Source organism: Bufo bufo, chromosome 6 (assembly GCF_905171765.1).
Source record: "Bufo bufo chromosome 6, aBufBuf1.1, whole genome shotgun sequence".
Lineage (NCBI taxonomy): Eukaryota > Metazoa > Chordata > Amphibia > Anura > Bufonidae > Bufo > Bufo bufo.
Window position 1 is genome coordinate 718,367 of NC_053394.1, and position 26,898 is coordinate 745,264.

Here is a 26,898-nt window from a genome sequence, read left to right on the forward strand (position 1 = left end):
TATACCTATGAAAAAGGTACAACAATTACTGGATTTGTGGATTTTCTCTCCCTGTGCTGGACACTTGCCTGCCGCGCTGCGACGGCTTCCATGTGTCCGTGTAAGACTGATGGAGCAAGAGCATTCATTTCCCCACTGGGTCTCAAAGATCCAACTGGGACATGATTTTAAAAAAGTGTAAACAAAAAAATGAATTGAAATAAACTGCCTTTTATAATAAAATAACCTACACCTAATGGGTATCGCCGTGTCCGTAATGACCTGATCTATAAAATGATCACAGTACCAATCCCGCATGGTAAACGCTGTATAAAAATAAAGAACAATGCTCCTTTTTTTTTTTTTTTTTTTTCTCTCCTCCAGAAAAATTTAATAAAGGGATCAAAAAGTCAAATGCATCCCCCAAAACTACAACCAATCCCGCCAAAAAAATAAGCCATCATACAATTATGTTGACCGAAAAATAAAAGTTATGGGTCTTAGTTTTTGGTGTTGCAAAAAAATGTTTAAAGAGGTAAAACATGAAAAAATATACAAATTTGGTATCGCCATAACCGTATCAATCCAGAAAATAAAATTACCCAATCAAATATACCAAATGGAGAACCCCATAAAAAAATTTAAATAAGAAAACACTGGCAGATTTTGCAATATTAGAGCGCTTCACCTCATAAAAAAAGATCAGTCATATATACCCAAATACGGTACCATTAAAAACTACAGCCTGCCCTGCAAAAAAATGAGCCTCCAAATAGCAGTCAATAAAAAAGTTGTGGTCCTTAAAATCTATTTCAACAACTTCTATGTTGGGCTACTTTCACACTAGCGGCAGAACAGATAGGCTGTTCACCCTGTTGGATCCGTCCGCCAGTGCACGGCGAGAGTCCGTCGGACTAAAAAGTTGGATATGCAGTAAGTTTAGTCCAGCAGCCTCTCGCCGTGCTGCACCGACGCTCCACCCCGTCACCATTTTAGTCGATGGGGGTGAACACCCTGTCGGATCCGTCCTGCTGCTAGTGTGAAAGTAGCCTTAGAAAGCTCAGCGGCGGCCCCATCTGCCGTCTGTCCATACAGCGGTTTACCACCACGTATGGGGTGTGTCCGTATTAAGGAGAAAATGGGTGACGCGTTCTGGGTACATTTTCTCCTGTTCTTTGGGCTTAAACTCCTTTCTTGTAAAATATTTTTCATTTTCAAAGCCAAGTGTTTCTAAATCTTATAAAATCCATGCAAAGTCTAAGTGGTTAGTAAGCTCCTCGAGGAGTTATTTGAGGGGGTTCCGTCAAATATGACATGACGCCCAGCAAAATCTCCTCTCCAAAGTCCATCTGTTGGTTCTTACCTTCTGAGCCCGGCCGTGTGCCCATGTAGAGACTTACCACCACGTCGGGGGGCGTCTGTAAACTGCAGAATCAGGGGAATAAATATTCAGCTTTGTTTTGCTGTTAACCCTTTCTGTGTTGTAGGAAAAGTTGGATTAAAATTAAACATCTGCACAAATGCTGAAAATTGTAAATTTCACCTTCATTTTCCTTTAATTCATGTGGAACATCTAAAGGGTTAAAGGGGTACTCCCATCTCGCTGATCATAGTGTTAGCTTTTACTTGGGTGCCATGGATAATTTTTGAAATTATGATGTTTTGTTTTTTTTCTAATTCCCACCCTTCTTAACAAAATTCATTCCCTCCTACCCCATTGTTGTATGAAGGTAACCATTAGATACGGCCACCGCTTCTCTCCCAAATCCAGGGGCCGCGCTTGCGCAGAAGACACTTTATTTTCACCCAGCCGGCCGCTCATTGCAGTCCTGACGCACACGCTGCCACGCATGCGCAAAGCTTATTTCTTCAGTGCCGCGTCTCGTACAGATCCGTGCATTCTCTGTATGCAGCGCGGCGGAGACTGGACTTGTAGGACGTGCCCTGCATCTGAGGACCGGGAGAACAGAAGGCCTGTGAGAGTGGCAGGTGTACTAATTCATTCATCCCCAAATCCACCAACAGTTTTATATCTTACTAGCTGATGAGCCGGCATTGCTCGGGTATTTATTTATTGCTATTTTATATTAAATAACAGTGACTTGACCGCCCCTTTAACAGTGACCTTCTTGTGATGGGCTGATGTAGGTCTGAACCCTGGCTGTTACTGCTTTATGGTTAGGGCAACCTGAAGTAGGGCCTGCGAGCTTCAATTGGCTGATAAGGGTCATGTGACCGCGTGTATGGCAGTTGGGATATGCGTGAAAGACTTGCAGGCCTCTATTGACTAATACAGGTCATATTTTGGGAATGTCTCAGGAGTATACAGCGTATAGCAATCCCCATACACATGAGACGAGGCTCTATGTTGAATGTAAAACAGGAACTCTTTATTGAACACACAAGCATTGACTTATATACACATTTTCCAACAAGGGTACCACCCCCGTGGACCTGGTTGGGAGCTGAGGACATGACATAGCAGCCAATCCTTTACAGTTTAAACACAAAAACTAACCCTATTCAACAAACACACTGGCATTGTCTGTGACGCAATTACCAACACAGCATGCAAACAGACATCTTCACCCCCCATAATGAATGAATAGGGACAGTGGAGACACATGTGATGGGATTATCTCCTGAGTGTATCATAGGGTGATCTACTCATCTAGGAGTCGGCTGCCATTATAATCAACCATCTTAATCCCATCACTAACACAATCAGTGGGAGTCTCGGTGCAGAGTTAACCCTTTTTGTGTTGCTGAATCCACACCATGCCTTTTTAATGGGCAATAGGAAATATGTGGCATATAAATTACACACATAAATCAGGGTTCACAGTTCCTTGTAACCCCAAAAGGTCTGAGGGGGTCTCCATAGTTCTCGGTCCATAGTCTGTAGGAAGGAGGCTGGCCCCCAGTGACGGTTCAGTCCGTCGCACTGCCCGTCCGGCCTTAGAAGCAGGAAGTGAACAGCAGAGCTGGCTTCAGAGGAGGAGGAATCGACAAGATGGGAAAACCTCCTTTAAACCAGTTTTGAATCAAGGGGGGTGTAGTTTGTAAAACGGGGTCATTTATGGGTGGTTTCTATTATGTAAGGACCTCAAAGTGACTTAAGAACTAGATTGGTCCTTTGAAAAAGTTGTATTTGAAAAATTGCTTCTTAAATTCTAAGCCTTTTAACGTCCTAAAAAAATAAAATGTAATTTTCAGAATGATGGCGACAAAGCAGACACAAGGGGAATCCTAAAGGGGTCCTCTCACTTCAGTAAGTGGCAGTTATCATGTAGAGAAAGTTACTACAAGGCACTTCCTCATGTACTGTGATTCTCCATATTGCCTCCTTTGCTGGCTGGATTCATTTTTCCATCACACTATACACTGCTCGTTTTCATGGTTACGACCACCCTGCAATCCATCATTAGTGGTCGTGCTTGCACAATGTAGGAAAAAAGCATCAGCCTCTCTGGTGGTCAAGATCATGGCGGCGCACATAGGCCAGTGCTTTTCCCTATAGTGTGCAAGCATGACCACCACTGATGGATTGCAGGGTGGTCATAACCATGGAAACGAGCAGTGTATAATGTGATGGAACAATGAATCCAGCCGGCAATGGAAGCAACATGGAGAATCACAGTTCATTAGGAAGTGTCTGGTATTCACTGCATCTACATGAAAAATGCCACTTGCTGAAGTGAGAGGACCCCTTTAGGAAAAACTGTCTGCCTTTAATGCGCAGAATCTTTCATTAAATTTTCTGTACATTTTGGATTTTTTATAATATACCCAAATTTACCCCAAACATCAAGTAGGAGATGTCACGGAACGGCTTGGATACGTAAAAGCGTACCAAAGTTTTTAGCACATAAAGTGACACAGGTCAGAATTGGAAAATTAGGCCCAGTTAGGAAGGTGAAAAAATGGCTTGGTCTTGAAAGGGTTAAAAAGGTTGTGGATGACTCACAGCTGAAGTGTGCATATACAATATGAACATTAACAGCGTCCGCCCCCAGTCAGGAATTAAAAAATAAATAAAAAAATGCCAAGGTTGTAGGGGAGGAAAGAAGACCAAGGTTTCTCTGACCGGTCGCTTACAGGCGGTGGACACCTTTTTTGGTATTGCATAGTACGCCATGGTGATCGGGCGAGGACGGCAATCACTGATAACCGGCCCCCGCTCTATCCGCCGGCATCACTGTAAAAGTGCTGACCACAGCATAGAAGGTGTTTGCGGCAGGTGAGGGGTCCCATTGGGTCCCCACTCTGCGGTGATGTATGGTAATACACTGCAGGGGTATCAGACCCCCCCCAGGAATGAAGTGTTTTTAATGATAATACTTCAAGTAAAATGATTTTATAATAAAAAATAGAAAAAAACATGCATATTGGATATTGCTGCGTCCGTAACGACCGGCTCTATAAATATATCCCATAATACTCCGTCAGATAAACACCGTAAAAAAAATATAATTAAAAACTGTGCCAAAAAAAGCTATTTTTTTTTGTCACCTTGCGTCACAAAAAGTGCAACACCAAGCAATCAAAAAGGCCCCCTAAAATGGTACCAATAAAACCGTCGCCTCATACCACAAAAAATGAGACCCTACCTAAGACAATCGCCCAAAAATAAACTACAGCTCTCGGACTATGGAGAAACTAAAACATAATTTTTTGGTTTCAAAAATGCTTTTGTGTAAAACTTAAACTTAAAGGGTTTCTGTCATCAGAAAAATGGTTGTGTATGTGGCTGAGATTAGCGATGTGCTGATGTCAGCAGAACATAACGGTCTGACTTGTATCTCCCTGCCTGCCGCCATTCGCGCTAAATAATGACTCTTATAATATGCAAATGAGCCTCCAGGTGCTAGTGGGGCGTTGCTGCAGCACCTAGAGCTCCGTCCTCTCGCCCTTGTAAACGTGATTGACCTCCTCGGTCTCCTCCGTGCCATCCAAATCCCTCGACATATTAGGTATCGCCGCGTCCGTATCGACCGGCTCTATAAACATATCACATGACCTAACCCCTCAGATGAACACAATAAAAAATAAAAACTGTGATAAATAAACCATTTTACATAACAAAAAGTACAACAGTAAGCGATCAAAAAGGCGTATGCCCACCAAAATAGGACCAATCTAACAGTCACCTCATCCTGCAAAAAATGAGCCCCTACCTAAGACAATCGCCCAAAAAAAAAAAAACTATGGCTCAGAATATGGAGACACAAACATTTTTTAAAAAAAAGCTGTTATTGTGTAAAACTTAAGTAAATTTAAAAAAGTATACATATTGGGTATCGCCGCGTCTGTATCGACCGCCTCTATAAAAATATCACATGACCTAACCCCTCAGGTGAACACCGTAAAAAAATAAAAACTGTAAAAAAAAGCAATTTTTTTTCATCTTACATAACAAAAAGTTTAATAGCAAGTGATCAAAAAGTCATATGCACACCAAAATAGTGCCAAACCGTCATCTCATCCCGCAAAAAATAAGACCCTACCAAAGATAATCGCCCAAAAACTGAAAAAACTATGGCTCTCAGAATATGGAAACACTAATACATGATTATTTTTTTTGTTTAAAAAATGAAATCATTGTGTGTAACTTACGTTAAATAAAAAAAAGTATACATATTTGGTATTGTCGCGTCCGTATCGACCGGCTCTATAAAAATATCACATGATCTAACCTGTCAGATGAATGTTGTAAATAACAAAAAATACAAACGGTGCCAAAACAGCTATTTCTTGTTCCCTTGCCTCACAAAAACTGTAATATAGAGCAACCAAAAATCATATGTACCCTAATATAGTACCAACAATACAGCCACCCTATCCCGTAGTTTCTAAAATGGGGTCACTTTTTTGGAGTTTCTACTCTAGGGGTGCATCAGGGGGGCTTCAAATGGGACATGGTGTCAAAAAACCAGTCCAGCAAAATCTGCCTTCCAAAAACCGTATGGCATTCCTTTCCTTCTGCGCCCTGCCGTGTGCCCGTACAGCGGTTTACGACCACATATGGGGTGTTTCTGTAAACTACAGAATCAGGGCCATAAATATTGAGTTTGGTTTGGCTGTTAACCCTTTCTTTGTAACTGGAAAAAAAATATAAAAATTGAAAATCTGCCAAAAAAGTGAAATTTTGAAATTGTATCTCTATTTTCCATTAATTCTTGTGGAACACCCAAAGGGTTAAAGGGCTTCTGTCACCCCCCAAAAGTAATTTTTCATTTTTGGGCTAATTAAAATCCTTATAGTGCGATTATTCAATATATAGGGCTCTTACCTTTTTCTGTGGCTTAGTTTCTTTAAAAAACGCACTTTTATAATATGTTAATTACCTCGCTACCAGCATGTAGGGCGGTTACTTGCTGGTATCATCCGCATCCTACTTTAAAAAAACCGCCCCCTCCTCCTGTTGATTGACAGGGCCAGCGAGCGCTCTCCTCCTCCGGCTGGCCCTGTCAGCATTTCAAATCCTGCGCCTTACGTGTCTTCATTTGGCGCAGGCGCTCTGAGAGGACGCTCGCTTCCTCAGTGCGCCTGCGCCGATGACGTCACCTCTAAACCCGAAAGAGAAGACGTCATCAGCGCAGGCGCACTGAGGAAGCGAGCGTCCTTCTCTCAGAGCGCCTGCGCCGAATGAAGACACGTAAGGCGCAGGATTTGAATTGCAGACAGGGCCAGCCGGAGGAGCAGAGCGCTCGCTGGCCCTGTCAATCAACAGGAGGAGGGGGCAGTTTTTTTTTAAAGGAGGATGCGGCGGATACCAGCAAGTAACCGCCCTACATGCTGGTAGCGAGGTAATTAACATATTATAAAAGTGCGTTTTTTTTAAAGAAACTAAGCCACAGAAAAAGGTAAGAGCCCTATATAGGGAATAATCGCACTATAAGGATTTTAATTAGCCCAAAAATGAAAAATGACTTTTGGGGGTGACAGAAGCCCTTTAACAACGTTTGTAAAATCAGTTTTTAATACCTTGAGGGGTGTAGTTTCTAGAATGGGGTCATTTTTGGGTGGTTTCTATTATGTAAGCCTCGCAAAGTGACTTCAGACCTGAACTGGTCCTTTAAAAAGTTGGTTTTTGAAAATTTCTGAGAAATTTAAAGATTTACTTCTAAGCCTTGTAACGTCCCCAAAAAATAAAAGGTCATTCCCAAAATGCTACAAACATGAAGTAGACATATGGGGAATGTAAAGTAATAGCTATTTTTGTAGGTATCACTATGTATTACAGAAGTAGAGAAATTGAAACTTGGAAATTTGCTAATTTTTTCCAAATTTTTTACTTCATTTTAGCAGTGTCATGAAGTACAATATGTGACGAATAAATCTCAGAACGGCCTGGATAAGTCAAAGGGTTTTAAAGTTATCACCACATAAAGTGACACTGGGCAGATTTGCAAAAAATGGCCGGGTCCTTAAGGTGAAATAAGGCCGTGTCCTTAAGGGGTTAAAGTGGGTTTTGGAAATTTTCTTAGAAATTTTAAGATTTGCTTCTAAAGTTCTAAACGTCTAACGTCCTAAAAAAATAAAATGACATTTACAAAATGATCCAGACCTAAAGCAGACATCTGGGGAATGCTAAGTCATATTTTAGGAGGTACCGGTATCACTTTGTTTTAAAAGCAGAGAAATAGAGATTTTGAAAATTGCATATTTTTCCAAATTTTTGGTTAATTTGGCTCTCTTCCCCCCCCCCCCCCATAAATAAAGGTGAAATATATTGACTCAAATTTGACTGTCATGAAGTACAATGTGTCAGGAGAAAACAATCTCTGAAGGGCCTGGAGGCGTTCGAGTTATTACCACATAAAGTGACAGAGGTCAGATCTGAAAGAAATGGCCTATGCAGGAGGGCAAAAACTGTCCCGAGGTAGAAGGGGTTAATATCAATGAAAGGGGCCCTTGTCCGGAGATTTATTAGGGTGAATAAGACTTTTTACTGGCCCGGCGCACACAGCAGCAGGGAGCTTACCATGGTAGGCTTCAGTAGCATCCTGGCTGCCATGGTAACCGATTGGAAACTGCCACTGCCACCAATGAAAATATCCCTGAGGGGAGGGGCTGTGACCACTGCGCCACCAATTAATAGAATGAATCCCTTAATACAACCAGCGCCCGCTGCATACATTTGTATCACACAGCTGGCACCCGGCCTCAACGACAAGTGCGTACATCTGTATTAAGGGTTTGGCGAACTGCATTGGTGGCGCACTGGTCACAGCCCCTCCCCTCCCCCTCGGGGCCATCTTCATTGGTGGCAGGGACTCCTACTCTACTGTGCTGGCGGAGCCGTCAATCGACTCCCGCCGATCTGATACTGATGGCCTATCTGGGGGAGAGGTCATCAATCTAAAGTGGACAACCCCTTTAATAGATTTTTGTAGGGTTTTGTTTGAGTTTTACTTTCAGGAATCCCCTCTTACCGGTAGTCACTAGAGCGGAGCGAGGCGATCTTCAGATGTTTCATCCACAGTCGCTTTGTTCAGAACTTCAGAATAACACTGTACGGATATCCGTCCGTGTACAGTATTAGAATGTATGGGCTCCGAGGAGCCGAAGTCCGTTATTCACGACATCATGTGAGACTTCATTGAATAACTTCAGTAGTTGATTTTTAGTTAAAACCCGAACTCTGCTTCGCTTCCGACTAGTACCTCGCGACTTCGTGAATAACGGACTTCGGCTCATCGGAGCCCATACATTCTAATACTGTACACAGACGGATATCCGTACAGTGTTGTTCCGAAGTTTTGAAGAAAGCAACTTCGGATGTAATATCTGAAGATCGCTTCGCTCGGCTCGAGTTGTCACCTTTTTTAACCGTTGTTGTGTTTTTGTTTTTTTTTTGTTTTTTTTTCCGTTTATACCGAAGAAGAATAAAATTAGGATTATTATGAGATTGAATCAAAATTATTTCTTAATTATTTTTTTTTTTAACAGTATTATTGGTTTATCAGGATCATCAATCAATCAATAAAATTGTGTCCTGTTTAAACAGAGTTGCGTTGTCCATAATGGAGTCCTATACGGACGTCCTATCCATATGAGATTGCGGGATAATCCCAGGTATATAAAACAATAATAACAGAAAAAGGAGAAATATAGAAAAATAAAAGGGAATTGGTGACATGAAGGTAAGAGTAGCTCTCGTCAGTCGCCAGCCTCGTACACGTCTCGGGATTGGAGAGATGACGCCGTGCCTTCCATTTCTTAATGAACTGGGGTTTTAGTCATGGAAGAAGCCATCAGTTTCTCCGACAAGCCATTCTCATTTAGGGTCCATTTAGATGAGCTAGTTGTAACTGAGAAGGACGCCTGCCATTGACCTGTATTATGGAGCCGTAAGGACGACAATCTACAGCTAGGGGCTCGCCAGTTACATCCAGCTAGGGGGTCGCCAGTTACATCCAGCTAGGGGGTCGCCAGTTACATCCAGCTAGGGGGTCACCAGTTACATCCAGCTAGGGGGTCGCCAGTTACATCCAGCTAGGGGGTCGCCAGTTACATCCAGCTAGGGGGTCGCCAGTTACATCCAGCTAGGGGGTCGCCAGTTACATCCAGCTAGGGGCTCGCCAGTTACATCCAGCTAGGGGCTCGCCAGTTACATCCAGCTAGGGGCTCGCCAGTTACATCCAGCTAGGGGCTCGCCAGTTACATCCAGCTAGGGGCTCGCCAGTTACATCCAGCTAGGGGCTCGCCAGTTACATCCAGCTAGGGGCTCGCCAGTTACATCCAGCTAGGGGCTCGCCAGTTACATCCAGCTAGGGGCTCGCCAGTTACATCCAGCTAGGGGCTCGCCAGTTACATCCAGCTAGGGGCTCGCCAGTTACATCCAGCTAGGGGCTCGCCAGTTACATCCAGCTAGGGGCTCGCCAGTTACATCCAGCTAGGGGCTCGCCAGTTACATCCAGCTAGGGGCTCGCCAGTTACATCCAGCTAGGGGCTCGCCAGTTACATCCAGCTAGGGGCTCGCCAGTTACATCCAGCTAGGGGCTCGCCAGTTACATCCAGCTAGGGGCTCGCCAGTTACATCCAGCTAGGGGCTCGCCAGTTACATCCAGCTAGGGGGTCGCCAGTTACATCCAGCTGGATGATGGAGACAGGCTCCTGAGATGATCAGATGAGAAGCTTAGAGGGAAGGTGGACCCGTTGTCTAACTGTATTAAAGGGCAGTCCTTCAGCCTTTCCGGATCCTTCCCCAGTGTGAACCCATGTTCTCCAACACTCCTAGGTCGGCCTTCTAGAAATCCACATCGCTGGTTAAGAAGTTCCATCATTCTAAAGCCGCATCCATTGTAGGAGAGCGCTGTGTGTATGCCTGTGTTCTGTCAGTGAATGGAAGCGAAACCATGAGGGTGTGTTAGATATTCCCGCTAGATCAGGCATCCTCAAACTGCGGCCCTCCAGCTGTTGCAAAACTACAACTCCCAGCATGCCCGAACAGCCTACAGGTATCGGCCTACTGCAGGGCATTGTGGGAGTTGTAGTTTTACAACAGCTGGAGGGCCGCAGTTTGAGGATGCTTTCCCATTGAGATCCATCGCCTGCCGGGGCACCCGACCCCTCTGGAGAGGTACGTCTAGCACTTCGGCTTGGACTCTCGGGGGTCTGTCTAACCCTATAGATAGCAGCTCCTTTAATACTGCGATTCTGCCTGTCCAAGAGATCTCGTTTTTTCATTCTAATTAGCTCCATTTTTATTTTCTCCTTTAACCCCTTAAGGAACAGGTTCATTTTCACCTTAAGGACCAGGCCATTTTTGTTTGTGTGAATAACTTTAAAACGCTTTGACTTATCCAGGCCGTTCTGAGATTGTTTTTTCGTCACATATTTTACTTCATGACACTGGTAAAATGGAGTCAAAAAAAATTATTTTATTTATAAAAAAAAAGAAAAAATTTACAAAAAAATTAGCAAATTTCCAAGTTTCAATTTCTCTACTTCTATAATACATAGTAATACCTCCAAAAATAGTTATTACTGTACATTCCCCATATGTCTACTTCATGTTTGGATCATTTTGGGAATGATATTTTATTTTTTGGGGATGTTACAAGGCTTAGAAGTTTAGAAGCACATCTTGAAATTTTTCAGAAAATTTCTAAAACCCACTTTTTAAGGACCAGTTCATGTCTGAAGTCACTTTGCGAGGCTTACATAATAGAAACCACCCAAAAATGACCCCATTCTAGAAACTACTTGGGGGTCTAATCCCCTCTGCAATGCATTATAATGCATTGCCTGTTCGTGTACTACAGTGAGTAGTACTCGGACAGGTTGCCTAGGAGACCGACCTAGCCTGAGGCTGGACAGGTTGCCTAGGAGACCGACCTAGCCTGAGGCTGGACAGGTTGCCTAGGAGACCGACCTAGCCTGAGGCTGGACAGGTTGCCTAGGAGACCGACCTAGCCTGAGGCTGGACAGGTTGCCTAGGAGACCGACCTAGCCTGAGGCTGGACAGGTTGCCTAGGAGACCGACCTAGCCTGAGGCTGGACAGGTTGCCTAGTTGCAAGGCATTGGGCAGCCTCTGCACGGCATCGGGCTGCCTTGTCACGCATTGTTTCCCTGCCACAGCAGCGCGGGGACTCGATGCGCTTCTTCACCTGCCGCAAACCACTTCTATGTCGCGGTCAGCACGGACCGCGGCATAGAAGGGGTTAATCCGCCGGCATCGCTGTAAACAGTGATGCCGGCGGATACAGCAGGGGCCTGGCTACTAGGGACTGCCGGACCCCTGCAGTGATCGGGCCCGCACCGCTCCGGTGCCCACCCGATCATCCTGCCGTGCATGTACGGCGGAATGCATTCTGGCAATGCATCCCCCGCCGTAATTGCACGCCGTTCTGCGTTAAGGGGTTAAAGATGTATAGTTAGTTGGGAACAGTGTTTCAATACCAAAATTTTGATTCGGTTTCGATACCATAAAGTGTTGCGATACTCGATACCATTCATACCACATGAAAAAATAACACCAAAAAAGCCGCGTGCATTGCGCATTTTATGTAACATCCGGTCCATAATCGAACAGTCCTATAGTATTTTTTAGTATTCGACAAGGTGACAAAAAAAAAAATTACAAATCGTGCCGTATTTAATATTGGGGGGGGGGCACTGCACCACCAATGACTAATACTGGGGGGGGGCACTGTGCCACCAATGATGACCTTTAATACAGATACAGGAGGCTGGTACCGCCGGCCCCCGCCTCCTGTATTTGTATTAAAGGTTAATTATCATTGGTGGCACGGAGGTCCGGCACCTGCTATGTCGGCTGCTTGACTCTGGGGAGGACACTCAGGAGGAGCAGGCTCCCGCTACCGTTCACCGAGCGCAGCAGCGTATTCCCTCCCGGTCATTGGTGGCAGTGGTGCGGGCAGCCTCAGAGCCCGCTCACTTCATTGGGCTCAGCGCCGACTCCCTCCCTCTCCACTGTCTGCGTGAGCGACATAAGAGGAGAGTCTAGTATTGAAAACCTCCTGATACTGAATCGATACTGGCATAAAAGTATTGATTGGGTATTGAAAGTTCGATACCCGAAACAACCCTAGCTGGGAGGCGGTTTGAGGTAGACGGTGATATTGGTCGTCCCACTGAAGGGGGTACATGGCTCTGTCGGGCGGGTACTGATTGATTTAAGACGTGGCATTTAGGGACAATTAGTTTATAATATGAGACTGACGGCAATCTCTCCGACACATTGAGTGCTAGGGTTATGTCATCGGCAAACTGCCCGATTTCATGGTTATGATTCCAGATATTAATGGGTGCGCTCTGATTTTTTTCTGTAAGTGGTTCTAAGCGGCGCCCCGGTCTTGTGCCGTTACTTATTGAGAACCTGTCGGACATACCGGAGATGTATACTGATGCTGCGGGTTGGGAGTATAATTGCACTTGAAATATTACCATTGACCACATACAGACCTCAAGTGCACGCGGTCGGACGGCTTCTCCGCGTCCAGTGATGGCAGCAGAGAAGGCGTCCGACCAGTCTCCTGGTTCCGTCTATAGTCGGCCGACTTGGTCTTTGCTAATGAGGTTTGGGACCATGGAGTCTATTAGCGAGAATCTTGGAATATATTTTAAGATCTGAGATTTTCCTGGTTTGGGGAGAGGCATGATCGCTGCTTGTAGCATTCCCCAGAATATCCCCTCTATTGAAAGGTTGCTGATATGAGGGGCAAGAATGTCCTAGCGGGTTTCAGAATCCTCATTGGAGAGACCGTCCGGTCCGGGAGACTTATTATTTTTTGCCATTTTTATCACTATCAATACTTCCTGTGGATCTATGGGTTTATTCAAATGTCTTAATTGTCCCATTATTTCTGAAAGTGACATTTCTTTCAGAGATTCTTGCTGCGATCACTAGTTGGTTGTGGGATGGAAGGATAGTCCTCTAGACTCTACAGTGGCGGCTCTCGTCGTACCCCGCGCTAGCTCTGATCTCGTCAGCGGGCATCGCTCCTGCTCGTTCCCGGCCAGTAGTAGAAGTGTTTTTGCTTTCCTCCGGTTTGCGCTGGTGTCATTGATATCGCTCCTATCTTACGGGCGACGGTTTGAGTTGGAAGGTTCCAGGTCGGCTATGGCTTTACTTGGTCTTTCTGTTTGGAGAAGCCGATATTTCTTGTTGTGAGCAGTGATTTTCATCGCTGTTGTTACCCCTTTGTTCTTCCCCGTGGCTGGAGGGGTGAAAACATTAGTCCAGTTCCCCTGCTGCTATCTAGAAGTGTCGGCTTTATTTAAGGGGGTCTCTTGGGCACATATTATGTCCGATTTTAATAGTTTCGCTTCTTTCCAAAACATTGATCTTTTGAAGGGGCTATTAAGGCCTTTTAGTAGGGATTGACCGATTATCGGTTTTACCAATATTATCGGCCGATATTCAGGATTTTGAACGTTATCGGCATCTATTTTAACGTATAGGGGGAACAAGGATCAGTGCTCTCCGCGTTCCCTCAGCAGCACAGGGGAGAAGGAAGCAGTGTCTGGAAGGGGCTGTGGTCGCTGCGCCACCAATGAAGATAACTCTCTCATTCATTCATATACAGGAGGTGGGAGCTGGCTGCAGAATCACATAGCCGGCTCCCGACCTCTATGACAAGTAGCTGCGACCCACAGTAGTTAACCCCTCAGGTGCCACACCTGAGGGGTTAACTGCCACGGATCACGGCTACCGCTCATAGAGGTCGGGAGCCAGCTATGTGATTCTGCAGCCAGCACCCACCCCCCCCCCCCCCCCCAAACCCCAGTATTAAAACATTGGTGGCGCAGTGCGCCCCCCACCCAAGCCCCCCAGTATTAATCATTGGTGGCAGTGGCCACAGGGTCCCTTCTCCCCTCCTCCTCAGTGGAGTGTAAGCCTGGGGCTCCGATCGGTTACCATGGCAGCCAGGACGCTATTGAAGCCCTGGCTGCCATAGTCAGCTCCCTGCTGTGAGGTCCTATTCCCCCGGATAGATCTCTATCAGGGGGAATAGGACAAGGGTTCTAGTCCCTAATTGGGCTAATAGTAAAAAAAAAAAAAAAAACACACCAAAATATTAATTATAAATGAAAAAGAAAGATTTACAAAAAAAAACTGCATGTTAACAATAAACATATTCATTTTCAGCAGATTTGTGTAGGAATTTTTTATTTATTTTAATAAAAATTCACAGAATATCGGTAAAAATTATCGTCTATCGGCCTAAAAGTTCTGATTATCGGTATCTGCCCTAAAAAATCTGTATCGGTCGATCCCTAGCCTTTAGTATTGATACTAGAAATGGTAAAAACCATATTAGTGTCTTAAATATGAGGGATTGGAGATACGAACGTCACTGTTAAATAATAACAAAGGAAAAAAAGAACAATGCAAAATATACAATGGGGGGGGGCATAAATAACCATTGCACAGTTACCTGTAAGTGACCCTACTGCATCCTCTGTTTATCCAGTATATTGCAGGGGGGAGATCAGAGAAGTTAGTCGCTCCTTTGCTGCTCCAGGTACCTGAAACTAGAAAGGGTTAACTCACAAGGCCCCAGGTGTTTGCGGCCCGCGATGGTCTCATCAGTTACGTCCATTCTTTGGAAAGTGTTGGCGGTCTCCTGCAGTGGAGAGCTTGCGTCTTCATCCAAGGTTACCCACGACCGTTCTTGCAGTAGTGTCATGGCTGCTCTCGGCGATGTCAGGACGTGGGTTGTGCCATTTTTGGAGATGATTTGACGTTATTGTCCCTCAGGACTTTGGTGGCAGTAGAGAATTCTCTCCGATAGATCTGTGAACACCAAGACGTTTTTAAACGCTCCGGGAGATCTTGCAAGCTACAGATTGGCGTGGTATTAGAAAGCAGGAGGTGCTCATCCCCATATGCAGCGGTGCAGCTAGACCGGGGGGGGCAGGTCCTGCACTGGTGGTCCGCTGCTAATGGCAATCCCCAGCAAAAATGCATACAATGGAGGATGCCTGCAGCGGACCACAAGTACCACAATGGACATCCTACACAGGATAGCAAATGTGTGGATGTGATAAACAGTATATATAATATAACAAGGACAGGTGCCCTCTGCGGTCTTACTAACCCTTGTACTGGTGTAAAATTGAGAGATTAGCCAACATGTCCTGCTTGGAGGACATGTCTGAGCCCGAGCACCGCGCCAAGGTTTCTCAAGTAGCTCGGGACCTAACGCTATTGGGCCGTATGGGCGATACCAGGAGCCAGTGGGCAAATTACAGGAGCGCAAGGTCTGACTCGGTCAATCTGCCAGTAACCTCCAGCATGTGACCATGGCTCCTGGTATCGCCCATACAGCTCAGGTAGGTTTAGCGTTGGGTCCCGAGCTACTTGAGAAGCCTTGGCGCGGTGCTCGGGCTCAGACATGTCCTCCAAGCAGGACATGTTGGCTAATCTCTCAATTTTACACCAGTACGAGGGTTAGTAAGACCGCAGAGGGCACCTGGCTTTGTTTTTGTTTTATATTATTCTAACGGCTCTTGTAATCTTTTCCTTAAAATTGAAAAAAAATGAAGTCTTGCGATGACGTCTCTAGAGGCTGTATTTGGCGCACTTTTAGCGCTCTATAAGCAAATCTTTGTTCTGCTGAGGGAATGAGCGCTACAAAATAGTCAGTTAGGAAGTCCTGCAGAGCGTCTCCGATAATACTCTCGGGGATCTCCCTAAACCTCAGATTATGTCTTGAGTGATCTTCCCAATCCGCTTGGTGCAGGAATCTCCTCCTCATTGTGCGCGTCCACCAGCTGACTGTGCCTAGTTTTATTTTCAGTATGGGAGGTTCTGTCCCCAGTTCTGAGAAGGCAGTGGGGGTCTCTGTATGGACTGGTGGTCCTCGTGTACATTCCGGTGGACCCCTCTCTTATAGTACTGGCAGGGAAGCGCCATCTGTCAGCGCTTCTGTGGTGTGAGCTGCGGGCGTCGTCTTGGATTTTCCATCCATCTTTTTAGCTCGGCCCATGATAAAAAGGTGAGAGTGTGTGGGGCGTGTTATAGCGCGATGTGCGGTGTGCCGCTTTATTGTCTGGTACCGGCCGGAGCTTTGTCTCTACGCGTCCTCCTAGCGCCGCATTCCATCACGCCCCACTTCCCCAAATTTTTTTTAAATGAAATGTATAAAGTGACCTGAATCCATCTGTCCTGTGATTGCTGGTCTCTGTATCTCTTCTGTTCCTGGGGGTTATCGGGGTTGTCCTGCCATTTATATTGAGGACCTATCGTCAGGAACGTTCATCAATATCTGACTGGCGGTGTGTGATGAGGAGGCTGCACTCCGTGCAGCGCCATCTTCTCGGAAGTCTCGGCGGTGCAGTGTAATGACATGGACTTGAATAGAGCGAGTACTTGTAGTAACAGTACACTGCCGCTGCTCCACCGGAGATGACACGCAGTGTAATGAAGAGGAAGCAGCGCTCACATGGAGCTCCGCCGCCTCCTTCATACCGCTGTCCAGCGGGGTTGTGATGAGGAGCCTGCACTCTGTGCAGCGCCATCTTCTCGGAAGTCTCGGCGGTGCAGTGTAATGACATGGACTTGAATGGAGCGAGTACTTGTAATAACACTACACTGCCGCTGCTCCACCGGAGACGACACGCAGTGTAATGAAGAGGAAGCAGCGCTCACATGGAGCTCCGCCGCCTCCTTCATGCCGCTGTCCAGCGGGGTTGTGATGAGAAGGCTGCACTCTGTGCAGCGCCATCTTCTCGGAAGTCTCGGCGGTGCAGTGTAATGACATGGACTTGAATGGAGCGAGTACTTGTAGTAACACTACACTGCCGCTGCTCCACCGGAGACGACACGCAGTGTAATGAAGAGGAAGCAGCGCTCACATGGAGCTCCGCCGCCTCCTTCATGCCGCTGTCCAGCGGGGTTGTGATGAGAAGGCTGCACTCTGTGCAGCGCCATCTTCTCGGAAGTCTCGGCGGTGCAGTGTAATGACATGGACTTGAATGGAGCGAGTACTTGTAGTAACACTACACTGCCGCTGCTCCACCGGAGACGACACGCAGTGTAATGAAGAGGAAGCAGCGCTCACATGGAGCTCCGCCGCCTCCTTCATGCCGCTGTCCAGCGGGGTTGTGATGAGAAGGCTGCACTCTGTGCAGCGCCATCTTCTCGGAAGTCTCGGCGGTGCAGTGTAATGACATGGACTTGAATAGAGCGAGTACTTGTAGTAACAGTACACTGCCGCTGCTCCACCGGAGACGACACGCAGTGTAATGAAGAGGAAGCAGCGCTCACATGGAGCTCCGCCGCCTCCTTCATGCCGCTGTCCAGCGGGGTTGTGATGAGAAGGCTGCACTCTGTGCAGCGCCATCTTCTCGGAAGTCTCGGCGGTGCAGTGTAATGACATGGACTTGAATGGAGCGAGTACTTGTAATAACTCTACACTGCCGCTGCTCCACCGGAGACGACACGCAGTGTAATGAAGAGGAAGCAGCGCTCACATGGAGCTCCGCCGCCTCCTCAAGCAGCTGACCAGCGGTGGTCCCGGCTGTCGGACCCCCACCAATCAGATATTGCTGACCTTTCCAGATGATAGGTTGTTAATGTAAATGGCAGACCAACCGCTTTCAATAACCGCCATATGGATGGTGAAGTTGTATGCCCCTGAGGAAGCTGCTGGATCGCCCCTGAGGAAGCTGCTGGATGTTCCCGGCTCGAACCCTGTATGTGATGTATTCTTCACAGGAGACCCCCCACGTGCGCCCCTGTAGTCTCCCCGGAGCAGTGTAAATTCCTTATATTGCAGCACAACTTCTGGTCTGTCCAGCGGCGTGGCTTCTGCCTCACGTATTTCCTCAGATCTTTTATGGTTGTGAAGATGATTATTTTTCATGTCGCTTTTTATATTTACATTATTTAACACCAAAACTCCTGCCGTTTTTTGCATCTGCGACTGTCTAAGGATTGGCGGCATTTGTTCTGTACAGATCACTTTACTGCAGTTATCTGCTCATCTGTCATTATCATCCTGCCTGTACCGATATCACCTCTGTGCATAGATAAGACAGGGTCCACCATTCACAACAGGTGATTGTCAGAGCTTATCTACTCCCCTCCCTGCACAGCTCACACAGCATGCCTAGAAAACTCTCCCATAGAAGTCAATAGATCCCCTCCTCCCCATTATGTCTATGGCCCATGGGGCTGCTGTAAAGCAAGTTTCTTAAAGGGGTCCTCTCACCTCAGTAAACGGCATTTATTCTATAGAGGCCCTTCCTAATGTATTGTGATTCTCCTGTAGGGAAAGAGCACCAGCCCATGTGCGCTCCCACAGTCCGGGCCACGGCTGCTGGATTACTGTGTGGTCGTAACCATGGAAACGAGCAGTGTATAATCTACATGATAAATGCCAATTCCTGAAGTGAGAGGACCCCTTTAATGCCATGTCGATGCTATTAACGGCTCAGGCAAGATGGCCACCCCCATAATCCTGTTCAGGAAACGGGATAAAAAAAATCATATTTTTGGTGACCAATTTCTTACAAATCCACTTTGTTGTCCAGTCCTTTTTACAGAGACACGCCCACTGGCACGATGTCCTGGACCCCAGCGCGTTACTGGCTTCTCACGTAAGTTACCGCGGGTGGGAGAAGAGCGTGATGCCGGCGGCCATGCTGCAGGGAGGGGGTGGCGGCCATGCTGCAGGGAGGGGTGGCGACCATGCTGCAGGGAAGGGGGTGGGGCCATGCTGCAGGGAAGGGGGTGGGGCCATGCTGCAGGGAAGGGGGTGGCGGCCATGCTGCCGGGAATGGGGGTGGCGGCCATGCTGCAGGGAATGGGGGGTGGCGGCCATGCTGCGGGGGGTGGCGGCCATGCTGCAGGGGGTGGCGGCCATGCTGCAGGGGGTGGCGGCCATGCTGCAGGGAATGGGGGTGGCGGCCATGCTGCAGGGAATGGGGGTGGCGGCCATGCTGCAGGGAATGGGGGTGGCGGCCATGCTGCAGGGAATGGGGGGTGGCAGCCATGCTGCAGGGCAGGGGGTGGCAGCCATGCTGCAGGGAATGGGGGTGGCAGCCATGCTGCAGGGAATGGGGGTGGCGGCCATGCTGCAGGGAATGGGGGTGGCGGCCATGCTGCAGGGAATGGGGGTGGCGGCCATGCTGCAGGGCAGGGGGTGGCGGCCATGCTGCAGGGAATGGGGGTGGCGGCCATGCTGCAGGGAATGGGGGTGGCGGCCATGCTGCAGGGAATGGGGGTGGCGGCCATGCTGCAGGGAATGGGGGGTGGCGGCCATGCTGCAGGGAATGGGGGTGGCGGCCATGCTGCAGGGAATGGGGGGTGGCGGCCATGCTGCAGGGAATGGGGGGTGGCGGCCATGCTGCAGGGAATGGGGGGTGGCGGCCATGCTGCAGGGAATGGGGGGTGGCGGCCATGCTGCAGGGAATGGGGGGTGGCGGCCATGCTGCAGGGAATGGGGGGTGGCGGCCATGCTGCAGGGAATGGGGGGTGGCGGCCATGCTGCAGGGAATGGGGGGTGGCGGCCATGCTGCAGGGAATGGGGGGTGGCGGCCATGCTGCAGGGAATGGGGGGGTGGCGGCCATGCTGCAGGGAATGGGGGGTGGCGGCCATGCTGCAGGGAATGGGGGGTGGCGGCCATGCTGCAGGGAATGGGGGGGGGCGGCCATGCTGCAGGGAATGGGGGGTGGCGGCCATGCTGCAGGGAATGGGGGGTGGCGGCCATGCTGCAGGGAATGGGGGGTGGCGGCCATGCTGCAGGGAATGGGGGGTGGCGGCCATGCTGCAGGGAATGGGGGGTGGCGGCCATGCTGCAGGGAATGGGGGGTGGCGGCCATGCTGCAGGGAATGGGGGGGTGGCGGCCATGCTGCAGGGAATGGGGGGTGGCGGCCATGCTGCAGGGCAGGGGGTGGCGGCCATGCTGCAGGGCAGGGGGTGGCGGCCATGCTGCAGGGAATGGGGGTGGCTGCCATGCTGCAGGGAATGGGGGTGGCTGCCATGCTGCAGGGAATGGGGGTGGCGGCCATGCTGCAGGGAATGGGGGTGGCGGCCATGCTGCAGGGAATGGGGGTGGCGGCCATGCTGCAGGGCAGGGGGTGGCGGCCATGCTGCAGGGAATGGGGGTGGCGGCAGCAGATGGGAAGGAGAGTGAGAGTATCCCGGCCTGGTGTAAAGGTGTATCTGTCCTAACAGGGTAACATATGACCGGTAGGACTGTGCGCCGCCTCCGGCCGCCCCCACCATCTCACTATAGGGAGACAGAGTTGGAGTGCATGAGGCTTGGCTACCGAGGGGCTGTGATTGGCTGCTGTCTGACCATGTGACCATGATCCTCCATTTCAGGCAGAAATCCAGAATTCAAAGTCCCTGCTGGAGTCTCTGGGATCCAGAAATGCAGAGAAGAAGGATGACAAGGTACAGAGGAAGTGGTACTGTGCAGAGTCCATATATACAGGAGAAGTGGTACTGTGCAGGGTCCATATATACAGGAGAAGTGGTACTGTGCAGGGTCCATATATACAGGAGAAGTGGTACTGTGCAGGGTCCATATATACAGGAGAAGTGGTACTGTGCAGGGTCCATATATACAGGAGAAGTGGTACTGTGCAGGGTCCATATATACAGGAGAAGTGGTACTGTGCAGGGTCCATATATACAGGAGAAGTGGTACTGTGCAGGGTCCATGGATACAGGAGAAGTGGTACTGTGCAGGGTCCATGGATACAGGAGAAGTGGTACTGTGCAGGGTCCGTATATACAGGAGAAGTGGTACTGTGCAGGCTATATATATACAGGAGAAGTGGTACTGTGCAGTGTCCATATATACAGGAGAAGTGGTACTGTGCAGGGTCCATATATACAGGAGAAGTGGTACTGTGCAGGGTCCATATATACAGGAGAAGTGGTACTGTGCAGGGTCCATGTATACAGGAGAAGTGGTACTGTGCAGGGTCCGTATATACAGGAGAAGTGGTACTGTGCAGGCTATATATATACAGGAGAAGTGGTACTGTGCAGTGTCCATATATACAGGAGAAGTGGTACTGTGCAGGGTCCATGTATACAGGAGAAGTGGTACTGTGCAGTGTCCATATATACATGAGAAGTTGTACTGTGCAGGGTCCGTACATACAGGAGAAGTGGTACTGTGCAGGGTCCGTACATACAGGAGAAGTGGTACTGTGCAGGCTATATATATACAGGAGAAGTGGTACTGTGCAGGGTCCGTACATAGAGATTTGTTGTATGTGTTGTGCACTTTGATAAACTGCCTCTGATCCTGTTATGCGTTTTGTTCAGGTAATGATGGCTGAGAAGCTTTGTGAGGTAAGTACAGGTTTCCACCTGAAGGGTTTATTCATGATAGGGAATAAGGATGGGGCAGTTCTCAGTCTGTAGTAGGCGTCCTCTCTCTAGGGATGGGGCAGTTCTCAGTCTGTAGTAGAGGTTCTCTAGGGATGGGACAGTTCTCAGTCTGTAGTAGGCGTTCTCTCTCTAGGGATGGGGCAGTTCTCAGTCTGTAGTAGGCGTTCTCTCTCTAGGGATGGGGCAGTTCTCAGTCTGTAGTAGGCGTTCTCTCTCTAGGGATGGGGCAGTTCTCAGTCTGTAGTAGGCGTTCTCTCTCTAAGGATGGGGCAGTTCTCAGTCTGTAGTAGGCGTTCTCTCTCTAGGGATGGGGCAGTTCTCAGTCTGTAGTAGAGGTTCTCTAGGGATGGGGCAGTTCTCAGTCTGTAGTAGGCGTTCTCTCTCTAGGGATGGGGCAGTTCTCAGTCTGTAGTAGAGGTTCTCTAGGGATGGGGCAGTTCTCAGTCTGTAGTAGGCGTCCTCTCTCTAGGGATGGGGCAGTTCTCAGTCTTTAGTAGGCGTTCTCTCTCTAGGGATGGGGCAGTTCTCAGTCTGTAGTAGAGGTTCTCTCTAGGGATGGGGCAGTTCTCGGTATGTAGTAGGCGTTCTCTCTCTAGGGATGGGGCAGTTCTCAGTCTGTAGTAGGCGTTCTCTAGGGATGGGGCAGTTCTCAGTCTGTAGTAGAGGCTCTCTAGGGATGGGGCAGTTCTCAGTCTGTAGTAGAGGTTCTCTAGGGATGGGGCAGTTCTCAGTCTGTAGTAGGCGTTCTCTCTCTAGGGATGGGGCAGTTCTCAGTCTGTAGTAGGCGTTCTCTAGGGATGGGGCAGTTCTCAGTCTGTAGTAGAGGCTCTCTAGGGATGGGGCAGTTCTCAGCCTGTAGTAGGCGTTCTCTCTCTAGGGATGGGGCAGTTCTCAGTCTGTAGTAGAGGTTCTCTAGGGATGGGGCAGTTCTCAGTCTGTAGTAGGCGTCCTCTCTCTAGGGATGGGGCAGTTCTCAGTCTGTAGTAGGCGTTCTCTAGGGATGGGGCAGTTCTCAGTCTGTAGTAGAGGCTCTCTAGGGATGGGGCAGTTCTCAGTATTTAGTAGGCGTTCTCTCTAGGGATGGGGCAGTTCTCAGTCTGTAGTAGAGGTTCTCTAGGGATGGGGCAGTTCTCAGTCTGTAGTAGGCGTTCTCTAGGGATGGGGCAGTTCTCAGTCTGTAGTAGAGGCTCTCTAGGGATGGGGCAGTTCTCAGTCTGTATTAGGCGTCCTCTCTCTAGGGATGGGGCAGTTCTCAGTCTGTAGTAGGCGTTCTCTCTCTAGGGATGGGGCAGTTCTCAGTCTGTAGTAGGTTTTCTCTCTCTAGGGATGGGGCAGTTCTCAGTCTTTAGTAGGCGTTCTCTCTCTAGGGATGGGGCAGTTCTCAGTCTGTAGTAGGCGTCCTCTAGGGATGGGGCAGTTCTCAGTCTGTAGTAGAGGCTCTCTAGGGATGGGTCAGTTCTCAGTCTGTAGTAGGCGTTCTCTAGGGATGGGTCAGTTCTCAGTCTGTAGTAGGCGTTCTCTCTCTAGGGATGGGGCAGTTCTCAGTCTGTAGTAGAGGTTCTCTAGGGATGGGGCAGTTCTCAGTATGTAGTAGGCGCTCTCTAGGGATGGGGCAGTTCTCAGTCTGTAGTAGAGGTTCTCTAGGGATGGGGCAGTTCTCGGTATGTAGTAGGCGTTCTCTCTAGGGATGGGGCAGTTCTCAGTCTTTAGTAGGCGTTCTCTCTAGGGATGGGGCAGTTCTCGGTATGTAGTAGGCGTTCTCTCTCTAGGTATGGGGCAGTTCTCAGTCTTTAGTAGGCCTTCTCTCTCTAGGGATGGGGCAGTTCTCAGACTGTAGTAGGCGTTCTCTCTCTAGGGATGGGGCAGTTCTCGGTATGTAGTAGAGGTTCTCTAGGGATGGGGCGGTTCTCAGTCTGTAGTAGAGGTTCTCTAGGAATGGGGCAGTTCTCAGTATGTAGTAGGCGTTCTCTCTATGGATGGGGCAGTTCTCGGTATGTAGTAGGCTCTCTCTAGGGATGGGGCAGTTCTCGGTATGTAGTAGGCGCTCTCTAGGGATGGGGCAGTTCTCGGTATGTAGTAGGCGTTCTCTCTCTAGGGATGGGGCAGTTCTCAGTCTGTAGTAGGTGTTCTCTCTCTAGGGATGGGGCAGTTCTCAGTCTGTAGTAGGCGTTCTCTCTCTAGGGATGGGGCAGTTCTCAGTCTGTAGTAGAGGTTCTCTAGGGATGGGGCAGTTCTCGGTATGTAGTAGGCGTTCTCTCTCTAGGGATGGGGCAGTTCTCAGTCTTTAGTAGGCGTTCTCTCTCTAGGGATGGGTCAGTTCTCAGTCTGTAGTAGGCGTTCTCTCTCTAGGGATGGGGCAGTTCTCAGTCTGTAGTAGGCGTTCTCTCTCTAGGGATGGGTCAGTTCTCAGTCTTTAGTAGGCGTTCTCTCTCTAGGGATGGGGCAGTTCTTAGTATTTAGTAGGCGTTCTCTCTAGGGATGGGGCAGTTCTCAGTCTGTAGTAGGCGTCCTCTCTAGGGATGGGGCAGTTCTCAGTCTGTAGTAGAGGTTCTCTAGGGATGGGGCAGTTCTCAGTCTGTAGTAGGTGTTCTCTCTAGGGATGGGGCAGTTCTCAGTCTGTAGTAGGCGTTCTCTCTCTAGGAATGGGGCAGTTCTCAGTCTTTAGTAGGCGTTCTCTCTCTAGGGATGGGGCAGTTCTCAGTCTGTAGTATGCGTTCTCTCTCTAGGGATGGGGCAGTTCTCAGTCTGTAGTAGGCGTCCTCTCTCTAGGGATGGGGCAGTTCTCAGTCTTTAGTAGGCGTCCTCTCTAGGGATGGGGCAGTTCTCAGTCTGTAGTAGGCGTTCTCTCTCTAGGGATGGGGCAGTTCTCAGTCTGTAGTAGAGGTTCTCTAGGGATGGGGCAGTTCTCGGTATGCAGTAGGCGTTTTCTCTCTAGGGATGGGGCAGTTCTCAGTCTTTAGTAGGCGTTCTCTCTCTAGGGATGGGGCAGTTCTCAGTCTTTAGTAGGCGTTCTCTCTCTAGGGATGGGGCAGTTCTCAGTCTGTAGTAGACGTTCTCTCTCTAGGGATGGGGCAGTTCTCAGTCTGTAGTAGGCGTCCTCTCTCTAGGGATGGGGCAGTTCTCAGTCTGTAGTAGAGGTTCTCTAGGGATGGGGCAGTTCTCAGTCTGTAGTAGAGGTTCTCTCTAGGGATGGGGCAGTTCTCAGCCTGTAGTAGGCGTTCTGTCTCTAGGGATGGGGCAGTTCTCAGTATTTAGTAGGCGTTCTCTCTCTAGGGATGGGGCAGTTCTCAGTCTGTAGTAGGCGTTCTCTCTCTAGGGATGGGGCAGTTCTTAGTATTTAGTAGGCGTTCTGTCTAGGGATGGGGCAGTTCTCGGTATGTAGTAGAGGTTCTCTAGGGATGGGGCAGTTCTCAGTCTTTAGTAGGCGTTCTCTCTCTATGGATGGGGCAGTTCTCAGTCTGTAGTAGGCGTCCTCTCTAGGGATGGGGCAGTTCTCAGTCTGTAGTAGAGGTTCTCTAGGGATGGGGCAGTTCTCGGTATGTAGTAGGCGTTCTCTCTCTAGGGATGGGGCAGTTCTCAGTCTGTAGTAGGCGTTCTCTCTCTAGGGATGGGGCAGTTCTCAGTCTGTAGTAGAGGTTCTCTAGGGATGGGGCAGTTCTCGGTATGTAGTAGGCGTTCTCTCTCTAGGGATGGGGCAGTTCTCAGTCTGTAGTAGGCGTTCTCTCTCTAGGGATGGGGCAGTTCTCAGTCTGTAGTAGAGGTTCTCTAGGGATGGGGCAGTTCTCGGTATGTAGTAGGCGTTCTCTCTCTAGGGATGGGGCAGTTCTCAGTCTGTAGTAGGCGTTCTCTCTCTAGGGATGGGGCAGTTCTCAGTCTGTAGTAGAGGTTCTCTAGGGATGGGGCAGTTCTCAGTCTGTAGTAGGCGTTCTCTCTCTAGGGATGGATCAGTTCTCAGTATTTAGTAGGCGTTCTCTCTAGGGATGGGGCAGTTCTCGGTATGTAGTAGGCGTTCTCTCTCTAGGGATGGGGCAGTTCTCAGTCTTTAGTAGGCGTTCTCTCTCTAGGGATGGGGCAGTTCTCAGTCTTTAGTAGGCGTTCTCTCTCTATGGATGGGGCAGTTCTCAGTCTGTAGTAGGCGTCCTCTCTAGGGATGGGGCAGTTCTCAGTATGTAGTAGGCGCTCTCTAGGGATGGGGCAGTACTCAGTCTGTAGTAGAGGTTCTCTAGGGATGGGGCAGTTCTCGGTATGTAGTAGGCGTTCTCTCTCTAGGGATGGGGCAGTTCTCAGTCTTTAGTAGGCCTTCTCTCTCTAGGGATGGGGCTGTTCTCAGTCTGTAGTAGGCGTTCTCTCTCTAGGGATGGGGCAGTTCTCGGTATGTAGAAGAGGTTCTCTAGGGATGGGGCGGTTCTCAGTCTGTAGTAGAGGTTCTCTAGGAATGGGGCAGTTCTCAGTATGTAGTAGGCGTTCTCTCTATGGATGGGGCAGTTCTCGGTATGTAGTAGGCTCTCTCTAGGGATGGGGCAGTTCTCGGTATGTAGTAGGCGCTCTCTAGGGATGGGGCAGTTCTCGGTATGTAGTAGGCGTTCTCTCTCTAGGGATGGGGCAGTTCTCGGTATGTAGTAGGCGTTCTCTCTCTAGGGATGGGGCAGTTCTCAGTCTTTAGTAGACGTGCTCTCTAGGGATGGGGCAGTTCTCAGCCTGTAGTAGGCGTTCTCTCTCTAGGGATGGGGCAGTTCTCAGTCTGTAGTAGGCGTTCTCTCTCTAGGGATGGGGCAGTTCTCAGTCTGTAGTAGAGTTTCTCAGTCTGTAGTAGAGGTTCTCTCTAGGGATGGGGCAGTTCTCAGTCTGTAGTAGAGGTTCTCTCTAGGGATGGGGCAGTTCTCAGTCTGTAGTAGGCGTTCTCTCTCTAGGGATGGGGCAGTTCTCAGTCTGTAGTAGTGGTTCTCTCTAGGGATGGGGCAGTTCTCAGTCTGTAGTAGTGGTTCTCTCTAGGGATGGGGCAGTTCTCAGTCTGTAGTAGGCGTCCTCTCTCTAGGGATGGGGCAGTTCTCAGTCTTTAGTAGGCGTTCTCTCTCTAGGGATGG

The 26,898-nt window shown here is 48.9% G+C and overlaps 1 protein-coding gene across 2 annotated transcripts in view; it reads left to right on the plus strand.

The window, feature by feature from the left end:
- Positions 1–26,898, plus strand: part of SFXN4 (sideroflexin 4) — a 77,854-nt gene that overhangs the window by 18,574 nt on the left and 32,382 nt on the right. For both annotated transcript variants that reach the window (XM_040437887.1, XM_040437886.1), the window contains exons 2-4: positions 18,995–19,060; positions 20,792–20,863; positions 21,749–21,775. In XM_040437887.1, coding sequence (XP_040293821.1) covers positions 18,995–19,060; positions 20,792–20,863; positions 21,749–21,775 — 165 coding nt within the window. The remainder of the gene's footprint in view (positions 1–18,994; positions 19,061–20,791; positions 20,864–21,748; positions 21,776–26,898) is intronic.